Source organism: Aythya ferina (assembly GCF_964211825.1).
Source record: "Aythya ferina genome assembly, chromosome: 4".
Lineage (NCBI taxonomy): Eukaryota > Metazoa > Chordata > Aves > Anseriformes > Anatidae > Aythya > Aythya ferina.
In genome coordinates this window covers 18,206,709-18,234,634 of record NC_140300.1, presented here as the reverse complement: position 1 = coordinate 18,234,634, position 27,926 = coordinate 18,206,709, and the positions used below count along the sequence as shown (strand labels likewise).

Here is a 27,926-nt window from a genome sequence, read left to right as displayed (position 1 = left end):
CAAAAGGTGGAAGGTGACAGCTGTTTGATCAACAAACTCATTTTAGTCTTTGTTAGCTGTAAGTGCTTTGCAGATGATTAACTCTTGAGCATATAGTATTCACACAAAAAAAGATAAAAGTATTTGTTAGTCTGGGTGATATGCTGAAGTTGGCAGTGGGGATCTTTTGATTCAAAAAGTTTGGAGTCACAGCTGTGATTGCAGTGAAAGACAAGCAGGTATCAAACACAGCAGCCTTGCTGTGAATGGACCTTTGTTCATAATTGTAGTCACAGAAGAATTTGGAAGAATGGCTCATCTTTCATCTTGATTCTTCATACTCCTTCATTATCTAGAGTGTATCTAGAGCATATCTACATACAGTAATTAGTTGTTTTCACTTTTAACTGGCCTTTGAAGATTATGATAACTTCTGAAACATTTTTTCTCTTAAATTCTCTTAAACTTTTAATAGACTTAGCAAGAACATGCTTTTCCATTGTTTACTCTAGTAAGTATCATAACTATGTTGATACAATCAATGTGAACACATACTTTGAAATTTTACTTAAATATAAGGCAAAGGTTATTAAACCAATACACTTTTCTAAGAGACTGGACACAGTAAGTGTTGTGGTTTGGGATCTTTCAAGTTTGTTCACTTTTGAGGAGTGACTTTCCGTATCATTTTCCTGAATCAGTGTTAACCTGGTTAGAAGATTTTGGTAGTTTATGAGGTGGGTTGCCATGTGCCATTTCACTACCATGTGGATCAACTGGGTTAATTGTTATGTAATTGTTTGCCAAAATTTCTTGTCTTTTTTTTTTTTTTTTCCTCCAAGCTGATACTTAGAACTGCAATACTTGGTGGGAAAGGTTGTCTGATTAGAGTCAAACTGCCCTAAGTTATCTTGAATCTTGATTCTTGTGGGATCCTTCTATTAAGATAACTACTAGTTCTATTATAGCTTTTTGGATTAGTGGATTGCTGTAGAGATAAGTAGCTGAAAATAGGTTACTGTTGTATAGATCAGCTGCGATTTAATTCAGTTAATTTCCTTTTATGTTGACTCTTAATTTGCAGAAAGCAATCTTAAATATAAAGACTTTATAAAAAGTTTTATAATTTATTATGCTTCTGGAAGTGAGCTAGGAAGGACTCAAATTTAGTAATTATATTCTTCTTGGAGATCCTGGTTCCATCTTCATCACTGCTCAAACTCTTATTAGACACTCAGTAGATGAGCTGCTGTGCATTTAGCATGTATATTTCTGTATTTTTCCTCCAGTGAAACATTTTTGAGGATAAAACTCACTAAAAAGTAGGGACAGAAGAAAAATAGTGGAAATAAGGATAAATGAGTAGCATCTGAGGATGTTGGCTAGGCTTTTGTAGTTGGCGGTTAACACTGGTGTTGGTAAGTTTGGCAAGGTCACTTAAATCATGAAATGCTTGACGTTTGTTTGCCACAAAAGCTTTCATTGCTTGTAATTTAGGTCTGTACTAGTTACGGTTGGTTAGAATATTTAGTTACAATTCAGGAAGAAATATCCTAACTTGATGTCAATTAATAAAGGACAAAGTAATTTTGCTTTATGTTTGAAGAAGGAAAGCAACCACTGAAGGAAGAACCATAAAGTATGGAGAGGTGTGTACATGAGACTAAGTAGTGTTTAGGATTTAAAGCTGTACTGTAAATTGAGATTCCTTTAGAATCTAATTAGAATTAGCTAGTGCTTTATTGAGCAGTAACTCAAATTCAGTATGGAATTTGACCTCTAGTTATGGTTATAGTTAGTCCCTAAGGAAGGGGCTGAGTATTTTGTAGCCTTATACAATAAAAAATGATTGGGATGCAAATGAAGGGTGGTGTACCTACTCTAAAATCCAGAGATGGCTTTGACCTCTGTAGTTTAACCGGCCAGATGAGATGCTTTTGGTGTGAAGATAATATAACTGGGTGAATGTAGCTATGTGCTTTTGTCTGCTGTGTTTCTCTAGATACTGAAGTCACTGCCATGATTCACGTTTAAGTAAGGAGCACGCTATATTCACATGTACTCATGAGATAAGATAACTATTGCTGTGCTTCCTTTGATGCAAGCTCAAATGATGATCTCATAGCTTGTTCTGTGAAAGAGAATGTGTAATCCCACTGAAGACACGACAGTGAAGTCATAATCCTTGTTGTTGAGAATTTTGGTTACTGGTTACATATAGGTTATGTTATAGGAATATAAATAAACAGAGGAAAAGCATGTGTGCTCAGTAAAGAAGTGTTACTGAAATAGGAATCTTACTGGTCTGCAACTTTGCTTACCCACATACTCTGATAGGAACATGAGTATCAGTGTTGGCACTTACAAGCATTAAGGTTTACAAGCCAGAACATTAGTCTGGATTTGCGTTCAGAACAGTCCAAAGATACGGTTAATTGGATTGCTGTTGAGAAACATCTTAAAACGCCACACTTTTTGCCCAGCTTCTAAATATAACCATATTGAACTGTATCCATTAAGCATCTGAAAGGTGTATTTTTTTGGCCTTTTGGGTACTTCCAAAGCCTTTCAATTTTTGTAACACAAGTTCTTATACTCCCAGATTTTCAAAGCAAAAGGTCACTCATATCACAAGGAGTCATTCCTATCACGGTGCGTGATGGCATTGTAATTCCATTAATTATGTGTAGTTACATGAGTAATTTTTTCCTACTTGCAGTAAAAGGACTTCCAAGTTTTAAAAATAAATACATTAGTATTATGTAGTGACTTTATATTCAGAATTTTTATACTCCTTTTTTTTTGAGGCATTGTCTAATGCTTTGCTAAACTGTTTTATTTCATTTGCTTTACTTAGTTGGGCATTTCTTTAGTATGTGTTAGAAAAAGATGTTCATAACCCAAAATTGACAAACAGGAAATACAGGCATAGTAAGTGTATTCTGTGGAAATATGGCTCTTTTGAATTATTTTTGAATTAATAATTTGTGTTATTAATTTGAATGGTTCTCTTGACAGCTAATCCCTCTTTTATTGAAGTATCTGCCAGGGACTTCTAAATACTCTGTACTAATAACTGATAACATTTTTTTTTTTTTTTGAAGACACAAAGGGCTAATAACTCCCACGGAAACGTATCTTAACATTTTCTTCAGTTGGTGGGTACATGGACTGTGCAAAAATGTTTTCCTCAAGAACATGTGGCAGAACAGAGACAGTACAGTGCTTGAGAACTGTTGTATCCACAGTTGAGTCATTTGCAAGTACTTGTGCATGCCCACCTACCAGTGGCATCCAACCTGTAAAAATCGGTAGTGATGCTTCATTTTCTGTTAGACTTTTATTCTAATAGACCTCTTCAGTATTCAGCTGTTGTTTTGTGTACATCTTTGTTGAGAAGATAGCAATCCACGTTCAAAATAAAATTAACATTTTGCTGTATACCATGTTTCAAAACTGATTTATTATTGTGCAGTTGTTATTATTAGACATTGAATATATACAATATACTTTTATGACCACGTATGCCTATATGTTCGTAAGAGCATTGCAAAAAAACAAAGGTCACAATTTGAACAGCTTTTTCATCTAATTTGTAGTATTTTGTTCTGCCTAAATAACTACTGAACTTCAGAAGGCATCATCATGTAATTATGTGCACACTAGGACACCCACTCAGTTTTGCATAGTGTGTTGTTGTTTATTATGTAGTAGTAATGTCTTCAACATAGATGGTGGGTTGTAATTGGTAATAATCTTCATGTGAAAATGATTATTATTACTACTGATTTTTTTTGAGATTCTTACATACAAATGTGTTTGAATTGTTTTAGGTGACTTTCAAACAGAGGTCATTGTACTTTTAAATAAATACAAATACACGAAGTACTTAGAAATATGGCTTTTTATCATAAATACAACTGTAGTCAATTGTTACACGTCTGAGGCTCAGAGTTTGAGAGCAACACGTTGGTTACTGCTGAGTTTAAAAAGAAAAAAGGACAGGTAAGTTATGCAAAATTCTGCAGAGCAAATTTAAAATTTTGTAATGAGACCAAATTCAATTTTTTGATTTCTGGAGCAAAAGTATTTATACAGAATTGCCCAGAACCTTTTATTGCCCATGAGGTTATCCATGAAAGCAACATCTTTTATATGTTCCATAACCTTTCAGTGAATGTTAGATGTTCATTGTGTTGTGCAGTGTTTAACCTCAAGAAGTGGTATTTTTATCTTAAGGATTAATACTTTTGTATTCTTTTATTGTGGACTTTATTGATCAGTAGTATGCCTGGTTTTGCTGGTTCTGCAAATCTGCAAAACCGTAGAACTTTACATTTGAAAGTTAAATGAATATAAATAGGTGTTGTACTGCATTGTTGAATGAAGAATGAACAACTGCATGTCTTGTTCCTTCTTGCTTACAGTTTGTTCATGTTTCAAACATTAGTGTTGCAATTTTAAAAAAATATGGAGATGTAAGATTCAATTTATTTAGTCTTTATCTTGACTGTTATAGTCTCTATAATTTTAAATCTATACGGTTTAAGTGCTTTCATTGTGCTAATAGTTAATCCGTGGAGATTAAAACCAGTTGAGCATTTCTTCTCATTATTAATAAAATTTATTATTAAATTTTAAATTTAAGAACTTCAGAGAAGATAAGTATGTTTTCATTATATTTTGCTTTCTGTGGTGAAATAATTGACGAATTAAAAAAAATACTAAGTTGTAAAATCAGAGAGAAATCATCTGTTAAATATCTGAAATCTTTAACAGCAAATAAGTGAGAGAAGTTTATTTTCACCCTTGGATTTCACTGTGCGGCTGTTTAGCAGTGAAAGCTACCATGTCTTGCTGCTCCTAGAGTGCTGCAGTGGCCATTAATTGCTGTTTCCATGCATTGCCCTGTTGTGGCTCCTCCAGTGATGTCCAGTGCTCAGTGTGGTGCTGCTCTGCAGGTACCCACACAGCCCCAGAGTGAAGGGGAAGGAAGGGCTGTAGGAACAGAGGCAGATAGCTATGGCTGGCAGCTGGGGAGGACCTGAGGTGGCAGGACAGGGGGAGTTCATTGGGATGGATTTGCTCATTATGGAGATGGAAAATCAGAAAGACTTCGGAGGGAAAGAAAGTAGAATAAGTTAATATTCTGAAGTGGAGGGTACAACTGGTTAGTGAAAGTGAGCAAGAATTTCGGGAAATTTAGCAGATACAGAGGAAATCTGGGTAGGATTAGTAACAGGTTGCCAGTAGGATGTGGATCATACAGCAGCATCTCACAAACTCTTATGGTATTGTCCTCATGATGTATTTCCATCTGAGGAGATGAATGTAGACTTTCTCTGTTAGAAAAGAAAGCTCATGAGTTAACACTTGTTTTTAAAGAACAGGTTTTACCATGAAACCTAGCATCAGGCAGGTTTTGTAAGTTGTGCTCTGATTTCTAAATTGTCCTGTAAGATATCTGGAGGATCTTAGCCCATCTAATAATACCTCAGTCTTGTTTTAGGGTGACAGCCTCACCTGTTGACAGGCATTTACGTGAACTCTCAAAACTGTGCCGACGGTCATGTTAAAGCTGCCTGCTTCTGCGAGCCGGCATTCCAGCTCCATGCTGCAGACTGGGGGGTCCCTTTCCTGCTCCTCTCCCTGCTTTTGGCCTGGGGATGGTGTGGTGTGAGGGAGAGGAGAGCGGGATCTCCTTGCTGCTAGCAGGCAGTGACACCCCCATTCAGCTGCCTCTCGGGCACAGGCCGGGCCGCGCTGGGGTCTTCCTCACTGCTGTGCTGTGTGTCCAGCTCCATGTGGAGTCAGTTCGGGGAGCTAAACTATCCAAAAGCTGCCGACTTCTGCAGCATTAGGATATAAATTTTTGTGGAAATGTGTCTTCGTGTGTTAGGAGTTGACAGGAAGTACTTGCTAACGTGTCTAGACAAATCATGTCTAGACAAAGCACTTTCTTATCAGGTAATATGTGCGCGCTGGAAATATAAATACATGACTGTGGGCTTGACGGCATGGGCTATAATTACTGCTTCTGCGATAGGGCGTACAGAACATATTGCCTGTAACAGCTTAAGCTGGTTAAGGGTCTGGCTAGACTTGTGTGTCTGCAGTATTTCCCATGAAGCGAGCTCTTCTCGTGCATGTTTTTGTGGAGCTTGGAAGTGTAGGGTATGCTTGCACTAAACTGCAAGGGAGAATCCTAAAAAGTGTATAGCTGCTGGGTAAGGAGTGGAAAAGCTAGGAAAAGGGAGAGGAATAAGACAAGAGGCCACAGAAAAAGCCAGTCATCTCTTAAACTGATGCAGTTGCTACAGATACGGGGAGGGGAGGAGAGAATTTGGAGGAAACTGGGAACATTGTGGTCACAAGGGTTAGGTTGCCAGTAGTTTTGGTTAGCTTTAGGACTGGAAATGTGGAGTGTTTGGAAAAAAAAATAGATGTCACTGTGTTCTCTTGAACCTTTTTTCCATCTTATCCTAGGTTGAAAAACTGAAGTACTAGAAAGAGAGGTTTGGTTGTTAAGCTTATAATTTCACAAGCATTTCTCTTCATGGTGGTGTGATTTTCAGCAATATTGTTTCTCATTATTGCATTCTGCTTTGTCCCTCATTGCTTCCTTTTCCCAATATCTCTTTCATTTAGCATTTTTGATTAGAAAATTAATTGAGGTAGTCCAGTGATGGGCACTGTATTTCATTGGAAATCAAGAATAATGCCCTTAAAGATGATAAAGACTGTGGCAGCACACTGAGTATCAGGAAAAAGTCTTGAATAGCATTGCATAAAATGAGCATCATTCCTTTTGTAAATTAATGATACAGGGATTGTGCAGAAAAAAAAAAAAAATAATTGGTCTGTCATTACATTGTATAAAGTTAGTATGTTTCTGGTTTTAAAAAAAAAAAAAGGAAAGATAGATACAGGTGTAATTCAGTGACCTCATTAGTTTAGTTTACAATGTTAATATTGCCTAACGTGCATAATAGTGAGATAGAACAGGTCTTTTTACCTGTTACAAACTTGTATTTTTGGAATACAAAAACATTTGGAAATGTTTCATTGCTAAATTTCCTCATTTTTATATATTGGAAAATGCTCTCTCCTTTAGTAAAGGCTTTAGAAAGATTCACCATTCTATTTCTGTATAATAGTTTGTAGAATGTTTTCATTTCAGGGATTACTTTTAAGCAAGTACTGTTCAAGTTCTGCTCAGTGTATTACTTAGTGTTTCTTTACCTTTGACACCAGTAATTCGCTAGAAGGCAAAGTACTAACTGTGCAAAATTCAGTTTTTATGTCCTTGTTAAATCATAGTTTCTACAAGATAAACTTTGATAAATATAGTTGTTTTTGCACATTCACTGCTTTCAGCAGAAAGCATTTTTCTTGGTTGTACCGATGGTTATTTTAGTCCATTTTTTGCTGGTGGTCACTTTTCCTAGTCCTTAAGAATATACAGCCATCACTGTGAAATGATCAGATCTATTTTCTGCTTCCTAGCTCACTGCTGAGCTCTCCTAAATTTTGTTCTGGAAGCTACTTAAGTGTTCAGCTACAAGTTACTGTCTCCCAGTCTTGATACTTCTTGGAGGCTATTTTGACTATTTTGTAATAGCGTTAATGGATGTTAATGTGTAATTTAGTAATACCCCGTTAAAGGGATTCATTTGTGAAGTTTGGAGATGTATTCTAAATTCCTGATTAGTTGACTTCTGTCATAATAATGGTTGTTTTATTGCTGACAAGCCAAAATTGTTTTACAGCACAAAACCTTTTTCACTTAGTGTTTTATTACCTCATTATAAAGGTAAAAATAAGCCTTTTTTTTTTTTTAATTTTCTTCTCTGTCATAAAGACATGGCTGATTACATCACATTTAATGGCTGCTGTTAAGTAATTGCATAAAATAGATCCACATCTCAGTTTGTGTTCTTACGCAAGGGTTGGACAATGGAAAATCAAAATGCATTTCTTCCAAGCAGGTACTGTTGATCCTTTAAAAACAAAACAAAAAACACGCCCCAAATCTAAACCAGAAAAAAAACAACCCAACCAACAGAAAAACAGTGAGTCTAAACTGGAACTTATGAGATGTATGGCGTAGCAGTGACACTGGCTTATGGAAACCAGCATCATTTATGTGTGAGGTCACTTCTTAAAGAAGAGTTGAACAAGATGGGGTTGAGTGGAGTGTGCACTCATGCTCATTTTCCCACTCACTTTCTTAATGATGTGCAGGTTCAGGTATTTTTGCCTCTTAGGAAGAATTATGGTCTTAAACTAATAAATTAAAATTATTATTGATCACAAAATAATCGTCTGTGTCTAAGTGGTACATAATAGCTCATTTCACTGCACATTAATGGACAGGAATTGTAAAAGTGGATATAAAATATCTACTTTGAGGTGAATGCTTTATTGTGTTTTGTCGTCTTATGCTACATCCCTAAACACTTCTAATAACATATAGACTAAATATATTAATAGCAAGTTTAAGCTGCATTTTTTAAAGATTACACTTACAACATTAAGTGTGATGAAATGTCTTATGTTATATGGAGTGTTATAAAATCTATCATTTATTGTACTAAACCTTTATGGTTAAGCAACTAACAGCCTCTGCAGGAAAAAAGACTAAATCAGACGGACTATAATTTGTACATCACACTCCAGAGAGAAATTTACCTAGTGAACAGATATTCAGAGGCTTCTACTTCAGGCCTTTTGTTTTATAGGCAATGTCAGAAAACTGATTATTTATTTACAGAATTGTAATTTTTTATTTCATTTAAATTTAGTTCAGTCAGTTATACCTACTTCTGAAGAGGTTTCTGCTCCTCTTTGAGTAGCTATTTTTTTTCTGGAAAAAGTACAGGTGAAATCAATATTTCATGAAATGAAGTCAGTTATAACTAAAACAAAAAAGATTTCTGTGCCACTGAAGATGGTAGTTTGTTTGCTTGTGTTTTCACTTCGATGTTTTATATCTGACCTTCAGGTTTTTTCTTTTCATTTTATTTGTAAACCTGTTTTTTTTTTTTTTAAGCTGTTGTTATACCTTATGCTCAGTTTGCATTAAGTAATAATTAGTTTTTTATAAGCTCCTTCATTCATTTATTTTTATTCCGTTTTTTTCTGCATTTTCCTGGAATCAGGAAAAATGTTGAAATAAAGATGTACTTCCTGTAGATTTAGCTAGATGGTTTGAGGTTTGTAAAAATGAGTCCTGTACTGTCTAGGTTGAACCCCTACTCTCTTTTAATAGAAGTAAAAGTAGTTTCAAAGGTTTTAGGGTATGTGCTTTTAACACTTCAGTTAAGTATTAATAGTTTTGCCGGCATTCTCTGTTGAAGATAGATTTAAAAAAATAAATTCATTTTACTATTAAAATGTCTGCATTCTGCCTCGCCAAATTTCAGCCTTTCAAATGTGTGCTCTGTTTTTCTGTTCTGCGTTGGATCTTCCTTGAAATACCTGTTGATCTCTGAAAAGATTACCCTTGTTTCCTTGATTTGTTTGTCTGTCTTTAAAAAACTCTCTGTGGTTTCATTTGTTTGGTCAACTAGATTATCATAGATGCAGCCAAGGATAATTTTCCTTTTTCTGGAACTGTATTTTTGCAAGAGCAGACTTTCTTAGCTGACACTCTAGTGGATATTACAGACATAGACAAACATACCAGCATATTTTTGGTATACTTGTAAAAGTAAATATTTTTCTTATCCTTTCACCTTTCCACTGTTCCTCTGATCAGTTTCCACACAGGACTGGCTGACTGTGTAGAGCACTATGTTGATCACAGTTCTGCAATTAACATGTAATTGTTCATGTAATTGACATGACACCTTGAAAGTTCCCTGGGGTGTTTGTGCAGTTTAACATTGCTTATGGAGCAGTGGGCACCGGGATTGGCTTTGGATGAGCTGCTGAAATACGTGGTATGGGTGGAAGAGCAGGAAAAAGAACGGGATCTCCTTTTAGCATCAGAACTGTTACCTTGGTTGAATGATTCAATATTAACTTCAAGAGTTTTCAAACCTTCTGCCTGTCAGATTGGGAATGGAAAGATTTTCACAAAAATTGTTCAGCTGTCTCAATTCTCTGCATGTGTGTGATCGAGAGAGATTGACTCAAAGCCAAAGCTTTGAGATGAAAATTGCCTTCACTGTTTGTCTAAACCATAGACGCTTGAGGCAATCGTTGAGAAACCCAGAGAAGAAAACTGCTTAATGTAATATATGGCTGTGTCAAAAAGGTGCTGTTTTCATAGACGGTATTTCTGTATTTTAGTTTTGTCTTATTCATGATGAGCTTTGAAGTACTAATGCTTGTCATTGGATAATAAATTTTATGCATTGGAGGAAAGGTGTGTGTGTTTGTTTTTACTGCTACTATAAAGGATATCTGAAAGATGTAGCAGACTGGAAAAAAAAATCTCCTAGTGGCAGTCGTTAATGCTGAAGTAGTGTGATCCAGTCTGAAGATATAATTGGTGTAAGTGAAGAAGGGCATGGACATGCTGGATCTGCGAGACACATTTGATAGAGGATCTGACAGAAATTGAAGTGACTGTAGCAGAAGTTATGGAACAAGCTGACAGTGAATAAATTTACAGGATGAGCTGGTTTTCACTGGAGAGCTTTTTAGAAGAACTTGGGGATGAAAAAGTCAAATGATGAATGTCTGAAGTCTTGCTCAGAATGAACTTGATTTCTGAAGGCTGGAGGGTGGCAAATACACTGCTGATTTTAGAAGTGCACCAGGAGTTTTGTGGAACTACGTGCTTCCAAGTCTGATGTTTGCACTGAACAGTAGAAGTAATGTTTGTTGGAAAAAGTGAGAGATGTACACTTTGGAAAACTTGTATCTGCTGTAAGTCAATGATCAGTCCTCTCAATGGAGTGGGATCTTACAGACCTGTGATGTATGGTGTATTTGTTAATGACCTGTAAATGAGGGTTTTGGGTTGTGACAATTTGAGAATGAGGGTAAATCGAAGAATTTCAGAAGAAGTCTATGAAACTACTAACTGGGCAACAAAATGGCAGAAGCAGCACATTAGAGAAGTGAGAATTGTGCTGGGAACAACAATGACAACAATTCTGTCTTCATAAGTGAGATGATGGACACTGAGCTGACCAGAAAACTTCAGTTTTCAGTACAAGTAGTGAAGGCAGATCAGATGTTATGAATTGTTAAGAAAACCATAGGAAACAATAAAACAGCATCCTTATATCACCGTCTGAATCTGTGACTTGTCCATGTGTTGAATACCGCTTCTGTTTTGGTACTTTAGTCTCAAAATTTTTTGAGTTTAATGAAGCTGGAGAGAGCTCAGAAAAAGTTAAGAAGGCAAAAATTTACCTTTTGTGTGAAAAGTAATTAGTGAAAATGAGTCTTCCACCTGGCAAGAGACAATCTAAGATTCTACAAAATTGTGGGTGGTAAAGAGAGGGTAGACGGGGAGTTTCAATATAAAAAGCAGGGAGCACCAGCTGAAGGTGGTAGGAGCTGTGATCCAAACAAATGAGATGAGGGGTTCTTTATGCAACAGTTGTGCGCTGTGAAACTTTCTGCTCGGGAGTGTTGTGGATGCCAACATTCATAAATGGTTTCAAAAAGAAAACAGGAAAATTTAGTGACTTGGATATAGAAAGCAGGACCTTCTAAGTAAGGAAGCCTTCAAGGAGTTTCTTAGCTTAAGGATAAGTTGCATCTGCAGATGGCTACTGGAGACAGGACACTTGACTAGATGGAGCTTAATAGAATCATACAGTCAGGTTGGCAAAGACCTCCAAGATCATCCAGTCCAAACATTAACCTAGCAGTGCTTACCGCTAAACAATGTCTCTAAGCACCACATCTACATGTCTTTTGAATACCTCCAGGGATGGTGACTTTACCGCTTCCCTGGGCAGCCTGTTCCAATGCTTCACAACCATTTAAATGAAGAAATTTTTCCTAATGTCCAGCCTGAACCTAGCCTGGTGCAACTTAAGGCCATTTCCTCGTCTCCTACTGTTTGTTGCTTAGGAGAAGAGACAGACTCTGACCCCCGCTGCAGCCTCCTTTGAAGTAGTTGTAGAGTGATAAGGTCTCCCTGAACCTCCTATTGAACAGGAGTTCAATAGCCTTTGATCCAGTTATTTGTATGGAAGAGAAAACATGCAGTGATCTGGTTCTTCAAGGGAAGAAGTAATGGATAGGCAGAATGCTTGCTGACTTCTTTTAAAGGTGTTTTAAAAGAATTACATTAGGTAGAAAGCTGAGTATGTGAGGGACTGCTGGGAGATTAGGTACAAAAAAAGGAAATGAACAAGTCCTGTGTCATCTGGAAAACCAAAATGGGTGCAACAGAACATCATGCTGAGTGTGTAAGCTTGTTGTTTTTTTAATACTGCACTTTCTATTACACCAGTTACAGCATTTCATTATGGTGATCCATAATGGTGTTTTTGGTGTTACAGTGATTTGTATGGTGTTTTTTCTTTCATACATTATGACATAAGCTTGCATGTTACTTAGAGCGCTTAACATAAAAATAAAACACTTCCTTTTTCCTATGTGATATTTGGGCAGTGCTGTTATATGCATTTTAGATAATAGCTAGGTATTGTACTTCGGTGTAAAGACTGCTAAGTAGAAAGGTTGTTTAGAAGTCTTAGCACCAGAAGTGTAAGCTGTAGCAAATAATGTTGCTATTAAATATGTAATATATTGTTCTGTTCTTGTTTACAGGATTCTGAGTAACAATAAAATAACAGAGTTGAAGAATGGTTCCTTTTCTGGATTAAACCTTCTTGAAAGATTGTAAGTACTTCTTCAAAATTCGATTTCACTTAAAAAATAAAAATAAAAAATTAATTGTATACTGTTTATTTCATTAATACTGCTGTAACAAGATATGTTCCCATTGTATTTTGATACAACTTTGTGATTGCAGAGTTAACATAGTTGAGTATTTTCTTTATGAAAATGAATTTTATGTAACAGCCTAAAGGGTGCTTAGTAAAAGCTGTAACTCTCAAACTAGGTGCAAGTGAAGAAAATGCAAAGTCAGCAAAACAACCAACTCCTTCCCTCCCTCCCCCCCCATCAGAACTCCAGCAAACAAAAACTTTCCTACTTTTTAAAGGGCGGTAATGAAATGTGACATTTTACAGGAAAGCTGTAGCTCATAACCCGATTTGGGTGAGATTAGGGCATTTCCAGTGGGAAGTTCACTGGAACACTATGATGGACTGGACTTGCTTTCTTGTTGGCCTTATAATATGAAAACTTAGGTTGTAGAGAAAGCTGTTTAATTTCTTTTCTTATGAAGTGTCAAGCCCTCTATCAAACAACTTCAAAGTATTTGTCTAGGGGAAATAAGTATATGACAGCCTCTAAAAGAGGCTGTATGCACTGTAGGTTTGTTACTGACATACATGTTAACAGTTTTGCATGTTACTTTACAGTCCCTGTATATACCAAATATATGGGGAAAAATGGGAGCGAGCCTGATGGGAGTAACCTCTTTGACACCTTTCGCTTCCTGTTTTCACTTTCCCTTTCAGATGATGTATTGCCTATGGGATAAGAAGCATTATAGCTTCTGTTACAGTCAGCTTTTTTTCCGGCTGGTAGAAGGTCAGGATTGGCAGGTTGATCTACCTGGGAGCAAGCAGAAACTTTAGAGATAGGGATTTTTCTAGGCCATTTGACTGGGAAGGTAGCCAGTTTCATAATAATCTTGCAACATCTAGGAAGAGTTCCAAAGGACTTCTGGCTTCAGGGGATTAAAAGAATTTTATTCATCCTCTGAAGCTTGAAGGCTGCAATCCCAGTCACCTGGCCTAAATAAATTCAAATGCTACCACTGTTCATCCCCCACAACCTAGGAGAAAGATCTGTCTCCTGCACTGACAGATGAGCTCTACTGTAGAAATAAGCCTTTGTGCCAAAGAAGCAAGGTTATCAGCAGGGACGGCATTCTGGATCTTTACACATTATTTTGGCATCATTGCTCTAGGTAATAAAAGCATCTGCTGACAGTTGTTGGTTGTTGAAACTCATTACAATTTTCAGACAGGAAATACTTGAAACTCTAATTAGTTTGAGGTGATCGTTTACATTTGCTCTATGAATCCAAATCTTAATTTCATTTAATATAATAACCCAGCTTTCTTCCATTTAATGCCTTTTGTTTGTAAGGATTTTTAGGTTATTTTTATATCTCTTTTCAAGAAAAGGAAAAGAAAGCAATACGTAATCCATCATGTTTTGAACGTTTAAAGTGATCTGGAATAGGCAGTATTTAGATGGTATGGTGATGTAATTTGAATGAGATAACACACTGTGCGTACTAGTGTAGGAATTAATACACCAACAAATGATTATTGAGGGTAAGGTGTCTTCATCGTAAAGGAAGGGATAACTGGCATGACACACTAGTCCTTAATGACCACTCTTTCTTGTGTGTGTGAAAGACCTGATGAGGGGGAAAAAAAAGTATTTAATAACAAAAAATAAACTTTTCTGCTTTAAATATTGCTAAGACATGCATCTAACTTTAGGACAGAGAGTAATTGTATAACTGAAACAATTTTTCAAACTTAAATTAATAGTCATTCTCTTGAGACTATATAGCAGACTCATCCTGGGGAAACTGAACCTGACAAGGTACCCTTGCCCAGAGGAACCATGAGTCTCCTGTGAGCTTTTCATCATTATTTTTAGCAGTCCAAACGAGTGTATTGTACTGCAGTTGGTGTTTGAACAATTTGAAATAACACCTGTATTTTGAATTTCTCAACTTGGAAGTTTAGCCACTGCCGTATTCTGGAAGGGTATCAAGGCATCATTATGTAACCGTAGTTCTTAATTCTGTCTTCTGTGAACTAGACAATACTTGTTTACTCGTAAGCTCTGCTTCTAAAATTATTGCAAACAGTTTGAAGAAACAAGATTTATACATTTGTTTGAATTTATTCTGTAACCCCTTACGTGCTAACCTGGATTTAGGAATGATAATTTGAGAAAATAATGGAGAGCATTTCTCACGCAGGTCTCAATGTGCCTCTCGAATATGCAAAATAAAAGATTCACTGCAAGTTTAAAATAATTTATTTTTTTCTACCTGAAATGTTTGAAATAAGAAAGACTTACCCCCTATTGATCATCCATTTGGAAACATCTATTGGCTATAGTTCACCGTTATATTGGATTTCCTTTTGTATATGTGATATTTTAATGCTATTGTTATAGGGGTTGTATACTTGGCCATGATACCTTCCTTGTGATGAAAACAAGATATACAATTGTTCTCCTTTAAAAACTTCAGTTTTTATATTAGCTTTTGCCAACTCACAAGATGAAACAGTCTGACAGTCTGTTTTCTGTGTTCTTTCAAGGAAATTAAAAGATAATTTAGTATAATACTACATAATAACATTCTTGCCATTACATTGATATTGAAAGCTTTCTAAAATGTGAGAAATGTAATGGAGAATGACTAAAAAAGATTAATGGCTGCTCTTGTGAAAGAGAATATTTTGATTTGTGTTGGAATTATGAATATCTGTGTACTGCATCCTCCAAAAATTCTCGTTAGATGTTACCTTAGTAGTAACAGAGTTCTGATGTGTGTGCATGTGTGACAGGGAAAGTAAGGAGGCCACAAAGTTTGACTGCCTATGTGCTGCTTCTTTGCCGAAGAGGGAGTACACTTAGAGTGGTGTTTGTCTGTGGCCTTCAGCCCTTCTGGCAGAAAGTGGAGTGCTCAAATGTCTGCTTCTTTCAGACATAACAGAAACACCCTCCCAATTCTCTAACAGTGCTTCTCTATTCAAACTGTGAAGCTGTTCTCAGGGCTCTTGTTCTGTCCTAAGAAATCGTGGATTTCAGTTTTTCCCACTGGACTCTTCCTCTTAATATAAAAACTTATAGAAGTTCAGATGAGGAAAATTCTATTCAGTGACCTAGAAAGAGTAGAAACAGGAGGAAATATTCACTTTTGGTAGTAAAGTTTGTCCTGTTTTGAAAGGAGAATGTAATTACAACTATGCCAGTATTTGCTAATGTAATCCAGTGCTGAGAACGCTTCCAGATATGTTTGTTTTAATTTTCTTGTTTGTGTTGGGCTGTGCCCATTGTCATATGCGTGAACACGTTACTGGTTGATGTAAGTACTACTTTGACCTTCCCTCAGTTAACTGTCATCTCAAATTAAGAATTTTAAATAATTTCTTCTCACTTTCCAATGAGAGAATTGTCATTTTATTAAGACTGTTGTCTTCCAGGGTGGAAAAGATACAATTTCATTGAATAACTTAATATTACTATAAGACACTGAAATAAATCCTCTTACTTTTTCCAAAATGATTTTTGAGTAAGCGTGAGAAGGCTACAGAACATTTTTTTTGAAGTTATGTAGAGAGAGATTACCAAAATAAGAGCTTTATTTAACTGAAGGATGGAATGTTTGTTGGGAGCTTTTTGGACAGTAGCATTTTCTGATTTTAGTTCCTGTTGTGATAGTGCTGCAGAGCATATACAAAGAGGGACTTGTGTTCTTCTAGTAGTGGAACTGATTTTTATTATATTTTGAAGTCTTCTTAAAAGTGATCGATGTGTGTTTCTTGTTTGAATGACACTGAGCAGAGAAGTGGTTTTATGGATATTCAGAAACTTGTTTTCTGCTCAGACATTAGGTCTGTTTTCAGTTTTGGGAGCCACATTTCTTTTTGTTCTAGGAGAAGACTGGGAGTTAGGCTAACAAAATGGTATTTGTTTGCCCTATCCTTGCAGTGCTTCAGAGAGAATTTTTGAAAGATTAGTGGTACGAGAGAAAATGTTCCTTTAGTCTCTGAAAAGCCAGTGCTCCAGAATTGAATAGTTTGGAATGTTCTGAACTGTGGGAAATGGCACAGAAATTGAAGGAAAGGGAAAAATAGGGCATCTGGTCTGGGCTCTAGCTTTTGTGTATACCCTATAAAACTGTGGGAGGGAGAGGTTGGCTTTATGTAATGATTAACCTATTTTTATAACTTCATACTTTGTCCTTTCTCCCCATTTTCTTTTTGAAAAGGCATTTTATATAGTAGGGGTGGGGTCCCTGTAAGCTAATCTCTCTTACATTAATTTTCAAGCTCTATTAAAAAAAAAGATTACTCAATAGTAGTGGAGAGCTAGATGTATACATGCCAGTAGGTACATATATGCATCATTTGTGCCTGCAGGATGCTTAAGTAACTGCTTAAACAATCTTTGTGTCCTGAGACAGAAAAGGTTTGCAAATAGGGTGTATTTATGCACAAGTAATTTTTAGATACTTATGCACATGTTTTTTTGACAATTGGCTAATGAAATACAATTCTAAATTTTAATGAAATAGAAGGATTTTTTTTTAATGGCAAACCACAGTTAAATCCAAGTATATTTTTTCATTTCTATTTTTGTTATATTAGCCAAGTAACATTAGGGTTGATTGTTAGGCATCAACATTTTTGCTTGTTGAGAAGTTGGTATTTGCCTGCTTAATCGTGGATTTGTGGGGAAAAAAAGACCGATTGAACATAAGAAAATCCTTTTTAATGAGAATGATTAAACACTGGAAGAGGTTGCATGATAAGACAGTAAAATCTCCATCCTTTCAGGTTTTCAGGACTTGACTGGATATCATAGTGGAGCAGTTCATCTGACTCAGTTGTGCTTTTAGCCAGACTGTATGACCTCTAGCGATCCCTGCAAACTAAAGTTTTCCTATGATCCTAATCCCAGTTAGTCACCTCTCCTGACAAATACACGAGCATCCTCATCTGCGGTGTTCTGTAGATTTAAGAAAAAATATTTTTTTTTTAATATAGCTTCTCAGTGCAAGATTGCTCATCTGCCTGGCTTGTGGTTTTTGTTGTTTTTCAGCAGTATTTCTAATTACTAGATGGAAGATGTAGTTACTGTAAAATAAAAGATGTGCCAATGAGATAGAGCTTGAAGTTGTAATACTACCCTAACTGAAACCCTTCTAGTGGATTTCTGTGTTTTTAAATGAACTTTTATTTGAACAAATTAATACCTATCACTATATCCTGTTGGTTAAGCTTTGCCAAAGAAAAAATAATTAAAATCAGTGAATAAGATGATTACATTCCATTTGCTAAAAATCAGTAGTTCTGTTGGCAGATATTAAAAGCGGTAAGAATAAAACAAAACCCTTAAAAGCCAAACACAACTTTCTAATGAGATCATCTTCCCCACCCTACCCCTTTGATGAGGATGTGACCAGTCTGTCAGTTTGGCCACAGCTGCCACTTCTTGAAGCTGTCCCAGATCCCGGAGTCCTGGCAGCTGCACCACCTGGGCATCAACATCTCATCCTATTTTAGGAGAGCTGCCAGACATGTCAGTACTGTGTTAATTTGTGCTCTTTAAATGTCTCTTACGTTTCACAGTTTTCATCTGTTAATGCTTTTTGAGAGCTGAACACATAACTAGTCTTCCAAATGATTGCCTCTGGGAGTGGGAAAAATCCCAAAATGCAGACTCCCCAACTGTTGTTGTTGCAGGTTGAGAAAAAGCTATCGCTTTGGGTATTTGGGATGTTGTTTTTTTTGTTTGCTTTAAAATATTTTAATATAGTTGTTGATTAATGCTTTGCTATCTTATTTAAAAAATATGGAGCATCAATTGAATGAGTTCTATGAAAACATGACAATTGTTGGCATTTCTTTTCTAAAAAAAAATGTTAATTCTGGTTTAATTATCCCTCTGGAACTTGTTTTAAGACCTATTAAGAGGAGGAAAAAAAATACTTTGTATAAATCAGACTGGTCACTTTTTATAAAACTAATCTGAAACAGATTTTGGAAGTAATAAAACTCTTATAATTCTGAAGCTACATTGTTGTGGGTTGGTTTGTTTGTTTTTCCACTGAAGTGTGGAATTTAAGTAAGAGATGTATCAGAGAGTACAATTTGAATTAAAGTAATGAAATTAAAGATAATCTAAACTAGTGGATTTCCAAGGCATGCTGCCAAGGTTTTTTCTCCCCAAGTGGGAGTTGTATGATTTCAAATTAAAGCTTTAAATATGAAAAGATACTATCATTTTTCTTCATTGTCCAAAGACTGATGGTAAATAAGTGATGACTAATATTTCATATTCTCAGATTTGTCACAGTATCGGGACTGGATTTATCAGCCTTCTGAAAGAGGCTTAGAAACATCAGATTTTCAGATTCCTAATACTGCCTTGGATGCTGCTGGCAGTCCCTGCTCCACACAGGGCAGGAAAATAAAGTTGAAATAAGAGAGCAGAATATACACAATATACACACATCGTTTGATTTAAAACTAACTGGTGATACTGCAAGGTAGATTTGAAGTATTTCAACTATTTAAAACATTTATTAGGTATGGCAGTGAGGCCTGATCCATGTGCCCTGGCATTGTCTGTTGTACCGTGTCTGACTAATCTGGCTGCAGGAAATGCTATTGTGAAATCTCGGGATGAACTTGTATTTTCATTCATGCATATCTGTGTGATGGTAGATGTAATCCTCTTGTACTGTTCTTTTTTTTTGGCAGAACTTTTAATGTTCTAAGAGCTTTTTTTTTCCTACCCCAGCTAACTAAAACATTAGTTTTAATTGGAATTACTAATTTTGTTTTCAAATGTGAATCTTTCCTGCATTACCAAATGAGTGAAAACTTTTCCATGTCACAATAAATGCCTGAGAAATTTCAGTAATAATACAGTACAAATATTAGATGAGCAAGAAGATAAAAATATTTTTAGCAGTGATAAAGTTTGTTCAAAACTCTGTAGCTACTGGCAGACGCTACTTGTGATCTTTCAAACTAAGCCATATCTGCAGGATATCTTAATTCAGGAATTGAAACTATTGTACAAGGACATCACTTGTACAGTTAATAAAGCTGTTTAATGACATAGACACTTTAATTCCCTACAGTCTCCTGTTCTAGAAATGAAAGATTTAAAAATTCGTGCTCTGAGTCTTTTCGCCGTCTTTAAGTGGGATTTTTAGCCAAAGTGGTAACTTTCAGTGGTCTGGTATATTTTTACGATCTTGTTTTGCTGCTTTGGTTGCTTTGGTAGATGTTGGGCAATACTAAAGCATTAAAATGCAGGTAGGCTGAAGAAAATAATACTGAACTAGAATGTATTGTACTATATAATGAGCAAATGTAATACATCTTGAGCAGGTATAACTTATTTGGACAGTATGATAAAATGTCTTTGACTGTACCTTTTCATGTGCTAAGAATCAATAGAATATTTAAAGCAACATATATGCTGTTTGTATTCCTCTTTCTAATTAAAATACAGGTTTGCAAATTGCAAAAGACGTGAAATATTACAAATGTGTTGTATGGGATTTTGGGGTAGTTTGCAAAGTGGCTAAGACAAGCTAGGTGTATCTTCATGCATTTAGTTCTATATTTAATGGGTAGTTTTTGATTAATGTTTTAATTTTTCTATACAGGGACCTTAAAAACAACCTTATTAGTACTATAGATCCAGGAGCTTTTCTGGGACTTTCATCTCTGAAAAGACTGTAAGTAGCTGGTCTTCCCCCCCAGTTTATGGGGGTGAAATAAAAATAAAAACAAACACACAAAATTATTCTATCTTTTTTTGTTTGTCTGTTAGAAGGCGGATATATATCACAGTCACAGAGTTGTAGGGGTTGGTAGGGATCTCTGAAGATTATGTGTGTGTAACTATATAGTTTTGCTGTCTAATACGCACATTTACGTCTATATGTAAATATAAAACAGTCTGCTTTCAGTCTAAAAGAGCTGCTGCTTCAGTCTTCAGACTGAAGAACATCTACTGCCCGTGGCTTGGCAGTCTCACTTGATCTTACTGGCAGTCTCTCTTGTATTATTCCTTTCTTTTAGTATTTCAGTGACTTGAGACAACACTGGGTTGTTCACTCAGAGCTTTGATGCCATCAAGTGTTGCTTTATTAAATGTTAAACTCCCTGTGATTTTTTTTTTTTTTTTTGGGTCATAGTGGAACACAAAGTCCCTTGCTATTAATATTACGCTGAAGTTACTATGCTGTTAATGCCGCTTTACTGAAGGCTGTGCCAACATTTCCATTAACGCATTTTTCAGGGATCTATACCTTGGCTGTAAAAATTCTGTCTTAGATGAAACTTGAAAAACAGGATATTGGTGTGACAGTTTTTTTTTTTTTTAACTCTGTTATTTCAAAATATCTGGGACGGCTTTTAAGTCATGGAAGTCCTAGTAATTCTATTTTTCACAGGCCTTTGCTCAGCGTGCAACTGTGCTCTTAAATTTTCATTGTGTTTATGTATGTTTGTTACTGTTCAGGTGATCTGGCTCAGTGAAAAGGAGATTTTGTTGCCAATTGCACTTTCAAGAACCTCAAAAATAAAGCTGAAGGGCCAATTCTGGAACTTGCAAGCTTAATTTTTATTCCTTATTAAGATTTACCTCGTAAATTATGTAATGTTTATGTATTAATATAAATATTGAAATATTCATACCTGTATACAGTAAATAAACTGGTGTAGATTCCTTTGGCAGGCTAAAAAAAAAATCAGTGAAGTAGCTCATGAATATACCACACAAATGCAAAAATATGCTTCGTAGTGATATAAGCCAAGCCTGTTCTGAGGGGACTTATGTTAAAGGTTAGGCTTATTTTACTGTATATAGGCAAACCATTATTGAGATAGAAATGGGGTAAGGAGTGTGTGTGCATACCAATGCACACAATATAACAATACATTTTGATTTTTGCTGAAAAAGACTAAATGTATATATGGTACATTCCATTACTCATGAATCTTAGTTTAATTACTTCAGTTTGCAGACTTGTATGTCATTTTGAAATGAAATAGTTTATTCTGATTTTTGCTTTTTTTTTCCTATTGATAGAGACCTAACTAATAACAGAATAGGCTGCCTGAATGCAGACATATTTAGAGGACTCGTAAATCTTATTAGACTGTAAGTATAATTTTGTTGTGTATTATTTCACTTAAGTATTTTTCTCATGTAAGTTAACATTCTGTGTTTTAAAGGGACTAGTTTGTTTTAAGTGTGTGCATGAAAGACATGCCCTGTTTGTGGTCAGTAGCAAGCTTAAGATAAAAAGAAAAGGGCAGGGCAGGGGACAACTAGTGGATACTAGTATGTACTCTGCCTGCTTTGCAATTGTTTTCCAGTTCCTTTACTGGAAAAGTAAAGGAACTGTTTTTTTACTTTTCCAGTTCCTTATACTGGGGGGAAAAAGAGTAGCAGATTGTACAGAATATTTTCTGTAGAAATGTATGTCAGGCTTACACAACCCTGCTTTCTTACCTTAGTATCAGTATGGTTGTGTTTTGCTGCCTTTTTTGCATATTTTGTAAATATTCTTCATTTATTTTAATAAAATAACATCTAAGATTACAGAATGTTTCTTTGTCTTAGCTATTTGTTTCTTACAAACTTTCGCTGTCTTTGGGGGAGAAAAAAAAGGGATGTTTTTGAAGTATCATTGAATTTTTACTATATAATTTTTTTTTTTTTTTTTTTTTTTTTACAGCATGGTAGTGATGTCAATTCAGTTAAAACAATGAAGTTATTTTAAAAATTCTGGAAGTGTATACTGAATACATGCTAATTGTTTTTAATAAAGTATATGCTACCAAACCTTGTACCCAATCTTAAAAATTCCTCAGCTAAGAAGTATCGGGGAACAGTTTATCTGGGGATTTTTGCTATGCTTTCAAACTTGATACAATTCTTAGTCTTATGAACTATGGCAGCGTGCCATAATAGTTACTTATAGGTTTTAAAAAATAATGCTGTGTTGAAGAGGGATCTTCTTTGTAAGTAAGTTTCACATTAATCTCTCGAGCATGAATTGAAATCATTTTACTTTTATTTCTCAGAAATCTTTCTGGAAATCTGTTTTCTACACTTACACAGGGAACATTTGATCACCTTGGTTCACTAAAGTCTCTGTAAGTATTGCATCTAATTTTAAAATGATCATTTGTGTTTTAAAAAACAATTACATTATTAAAACATGCCTCAGTGTTTTCTTGGAATGGCCTTTTGTGTGAAACAAAAATAGTTGAATCCAAAACTTCCACAGTTTTCCAGATTTTGGTTGAGATTTTTACATTAATGTGAGTGCTTTCACTTGCTAATACTTCAGTTTCTATTTTACTTTTAAATATCATAATAGTACTTTTTAAAGCTTGAATTAAGTGTATAGGAAATGTGCATACTAACATACAATATAAATACACGATACTCTGTGTTTATAGAAAAACCTTCAAAATGTTCAATGTGTTACAAAGGTCTGAGAGAATAACACTATAGCAGCTTCTGGACTTCTGAAGTTTTACTCCGTATGTATGATTCATACATAAATACTTCATATTAAATAGGATCATACATTTATTTAAAACGTATATCTGGAGAAATGCCTATGAAAAAAGACCAAACGGAGTTTCACAAGAGTGTTGGTTTAGTGTTTGAAGTGTTCAGCCTATGATGTGCTATCCTCAAGACATTTGCAAAAATAGAAATAAATTGTTTTTAATAGAGGATAAAACAGTCTAGGCACAATGATCCGTTTTGATCCATTTTAACTATTTCTAAAGAGACTAATTGTTTTTTACTTTGAGTACAACAGACACCTATGGGGGATTTGGTATATTGTTTTAGTAGAAAGCATTAAGCTCTACGGAGATTTTTATGAATCAATGGAAAGCCTTATGTGATTTGCATATAAAGCAGAATAAAACTATCGTTAAAATTGTGTGAGTGGTGGCTCTCGTAATCGAAATAAATGAGGATGCTTTTTATATTTTTGTTGATTTTAATGTTAAAGCATTTGATTGCTAAATAAACCTTTTGTCGATGAAGCGTGCTCTTAAGTCGTGGTGATGCATATTCAGGCACATTATTTAAAAATTACTAGAAATTATTTCATACGCAAGTATTAGATGTTATCTGTATTTACTGAGAGGATTACATTTCTTGAGGATTGTTTACTTTTGACATGACACCAGAGCTTGCAGAGTACCTTCCAATATGTGGTAGTAGGCCAGGCGGCTGTGTTGTGGGGTTTGGTCATCTGTTGACAGCGTGTCTGCGCCTGCGAGAGGCATCTACAGCTGTTCTGTAAAGCTTTCAGGCCTCTGAGTGTCTCATTTCATCATTGTGAATACTCATTTTGCGTTGCAGAGAATTTCAGACTGATTATCTTCTTTGTGATTGTAACATACTCTGGATGCATCAGTGGCTAAAAGAAAGAAATATAACTGTACGTGAAACTAAATGTGCATATCCCAAATCACTGCAGTCACAGACGGTGACGGGTGTTAAGCAGGAGCTTCTGACCTGCGGTAAGCACTTCTGACAACTGACACTTATTAACACAGTAGCAAATGCATTAGAAAATATTAGTGAACAGGCTTTTTTAGTTTTATTTCCTTGAAATAAAGCACTTGTATGGAATGTGGTAATAGTGATTTGTTTTTAAAGACTTGGTTTTATTCCTTGTCCAGTGTTATTTGCTTTTTGGAAATAAGTTTTTGATTACAGATATTAGTATGTAGAAATTAAGGATGAGTGGCGATGCCTGGAGATAAACTCCTTTTCCTTCTAATACTTGTTTTAAGTGATTTTTACCTAAACTTCACAAGAGGAATCAGAAACTGTTATTATTTTTTCCCCAGTCTAGTTATCTGCCTTCTCATATACACAAATATTTCCAAGCCAAAGTCTGAAGTTAAAAGGTCTTCATCTTATCACTGATTTTATTTTCTGGTATTTTATATATATTTTTAATTTTGTTGTTGTTTAGTTTCCAATGCAAATAAATAAAATTGGGGTAGGGAGAGTCAGTGTAATAATTTTCTGATCGGTTATGTGATTAAGATGCATACAAGAAAAACTTGTGAGAAAGTAGCTTTATTTAAGAAGAAGGGGGAATACCACTACACTGGGTTGTTCTTAAAGCTTTCTCTTATTAGAGAAGGACCAGAGTGCACACTGAACTACTCAGATTATTTTTTTGACGGGTTCAGGAAATGCTTGGCAGTCTTCTGTGCCTAACAGTAGATCTGCCTCAAGTAACCTTTCAGGGTATGTCCTATGGCTTTAGGAAAGGAGGAAAAAAACATTGTATTACCTATAAATTACAGTCTGCTTGCCAATAGTGTTTCAGAATAACTGAGATGTTTATAGAAGTGGCTTGCTTTTCTTTGTTAGACTTCTGCTAGAGAAGCGCATGGGTAGATCTGGCATAAGCATCAATTGTGCTCTGCCAGTGGAAGAGGATATCCTGAGAAGAGGACAAACAGATGAGAAGAGGAATATCAACTTCATAAGCATAGTATTATATATATGATTTTCAAATATTAATGTTGAAAAATTTTAAAGAAATAAAATGCATAGGGATATTCTTCTTTCAGATTTATATTCATTCACGTGGATGTAGGATAGCAAATGACTTCAGGAATGTACTACATTAAAGGAATACTTTTTTTTTTTGAAAAAGGATATAGTTTGAATTTCTGATGCATCAGATGTGGCTCTTTGCATATAAATTTTGCAAATTGTAGCTTCCAGTGCGATTGAATCAATAATTGATATTGATGAATTATTATTATTGATTGTTAATGAATTATTATTATTATTGATAATGAATTTGTCTCGTTTTCTGAAGAATGCTTATAAAACATTTCTGGTGTTAATTATGCTTTTATTTCTTGAATTTCTAGAGCCTCCTCTTGAGTTACCATCTTTCTATATGACTCCATCTCACCGCCAGGTTGTTTTTGAAGGAGATAGTCTACCCTTCCAATGTATGGCTTCGTATATTGATCAAGACATGCAAGTCTTGTGGTACCAAGACGGAAAGATAGTGGAAACTGATGAATCCCAGGGTATTTTTGTTGAAAAAAACATGATTCATAACTGCTCACTGATTGCAAGGTAAATCACTATGGAGAAAGTGTATTCCCCTACCTCCCTTCTACCCCTCAGCCCCCCAGCAGTTTCTTGCTGGGTACGTAGAGAAACATCCTTGCAGGGACATAGTAACAGTTAAATCAGGTAATTTAAGATATCATGTATGATATTTCTAACTACTTAGGAGGGAGCTCTAGAGATCGCGTAGCTGACACGTGTACACACGCACGCGCACACACACACACACATGGATTTAACGTTGCATTTCACATAAGACAGCTTCGTGGTACGATACACTTGTAATTTTACCATCCTAAGACTGCAAGAATGGGGTTTTTAAGTGAACTCATGAATTGTTCCCTCTTCCTTTGGACTACACCACAACTGGTAATACGGAAGTTCTCCATCAGATCTGTATCATTTATTCCACCTACAACAGATTTTTGATTTTTCACTGTCTACAAAGTGATTATATATTAAGTAATCATATTAGTAAATAAGGGTGTTAACTTTATCACAAATTATGCATTTGGAATATTATTTTAGTTTGGCATTTCTGCAACAACTATTAAAAATTTGTTTTAAGAACAGTGGTAATAATTAATGGAATTCAGTCTTCTCATCTCTTCTTTCAAAAGTCAAGGAACTTTTTCTAATGGTCATTTTCTTTCTTCACTGCCTTGTCGTAATTGAGAGCTAGAAGAATAGAAAACATTTCTTTGTTAATCACAGTGCACTTATAGCTGTGATCTTACAAGATTACTCACAGTTCTGTGTAACTGGTTGTTTCTTCCACTGTCTTTCTGTACTTGCTTAATCCTTTTGATAAAACTTACGGGAATCTTGTTGCAAGACTGGGGTTTTTGTTTGTTTATTTTGTCTTCCCAGTGCACTGACAATCTCAAACATTCAGGCTGGCTCCACAGGAAACTGGGGTTGCCACGTACAAACCAGACGTGGGAATAATACGAGGACAGTAGACATTGTGGTATTAGAAAGCTCTGCGCAATACTGCCCTCCAGAGAGGGTTGTGAACAATAAAGGAGATTTCAGGTTGGTAACATCACTTTTTCTCAGAAAAAGTCTGTTTACTTCTGTTTTTAACTCAAACATTATTGCTTTAAAGGCACCTAAATTAAATGGATGTTCATTTGTAAGTGATAAATTTTTAGCTGTTCACGGTTAGCATGTGTTGAAAGAAATGCACACAACTGGAATACTAAACTTTTGAGCTTGTAAACTCACATCTTTGTAATAAATGGAAATTAAACTATGATATCATGATATATACAATTTAAATTATTAGAATAGATTAAAACTTTTAAAATGAGCTGTAAGTTAGAGTTAGAATGCATACTGATGGATTGGGTTTTCCACCAGGTTGTCATTCTGGTTTTTAAAAACTTTTCCTGCTTTCATACGACAAAATAACTGTATAAGAAACAGTCTTGTGTTTTTTTTTCCCTGAATATTCAAGTGAATATTCAGAATGTTGCTTCCTTTTTATGATTGTTGGGATTGTAGTGCTAGTTCTGATATTCCATTGTGTTGGATATTGCAGATTATGTTGTCTTTTTGTTCTTACCTCTTCACCTGTTTTCCCTTTTCTGATCTTTCTGCTGCTGGTCACTCTAACAACACGTTACTCCTGGAGGTGCCAGCTGTAACAGATAGCTTCTGTATAGATTCTCTGTATGTAAGGTAATTCCCTTTATAATACTCTCTGTTGTACCTCCCTACAGTAGCTCCTGCTGAGAATTAGTGTATGTCATAGCATATATTTTCACTACAGGTTGTAGGGTTTCTTAACGTTGTGATAACTGCTTTTCATTTATGTTCCTTTATGCTGCTTGGCTATGTTGATCTGTTTACATTAATAAACTTTCTTCCTTTCCCTGTGTACATTAGGGCTCTTTAAAGTTGTCTTTATGTAGAAATAATCTAAGGCCATTAACATTTTAAGAAATTAAAAGCAAGTTAAAGCATGT

General features: G+C 35.4%; 1 protein-coding gene across 1 annotated transcript in view; it reads left to right on the top strand.

Moving 5' to 3' along the window:
- The window catches only part of ADGRA3 (adhesion G protein-coupled receptor A3), a 53,320-nt gene that overhangs the window by 1,580 nt on the left and 23,814 nt on the right, over positions 1–27,926 (top strand). Inside the window, exons 2-8 of the mRNA XM_084518855.1 lie at positions 12,724–12,795; positions 20,471–20,542; positions 21,901–21,972; positions 22,902–22,973; positions 24,208–24,368; positions 25,749–25,962; positions 26,827–26,991. Coding sequence (XP_084374981.1) covers positions 12,724–12,795; positions 20,471–20,542; positions 21,901–21,972; positions 22,902–22,973; positions 24,208–24,368; positions 25,749–25,962; positions 26,827–26,991 — 828 coding nt within the window. The remainder of the gene's footprint in view (positions 1–12,723; positions 12,796–20,470; positions 20,543–21,900; positions 21,973–22,901; positions 22,974–24,207; positions 24,369–25,748; positions 25,963–26,826; positions 26,992–27,926) is intronic.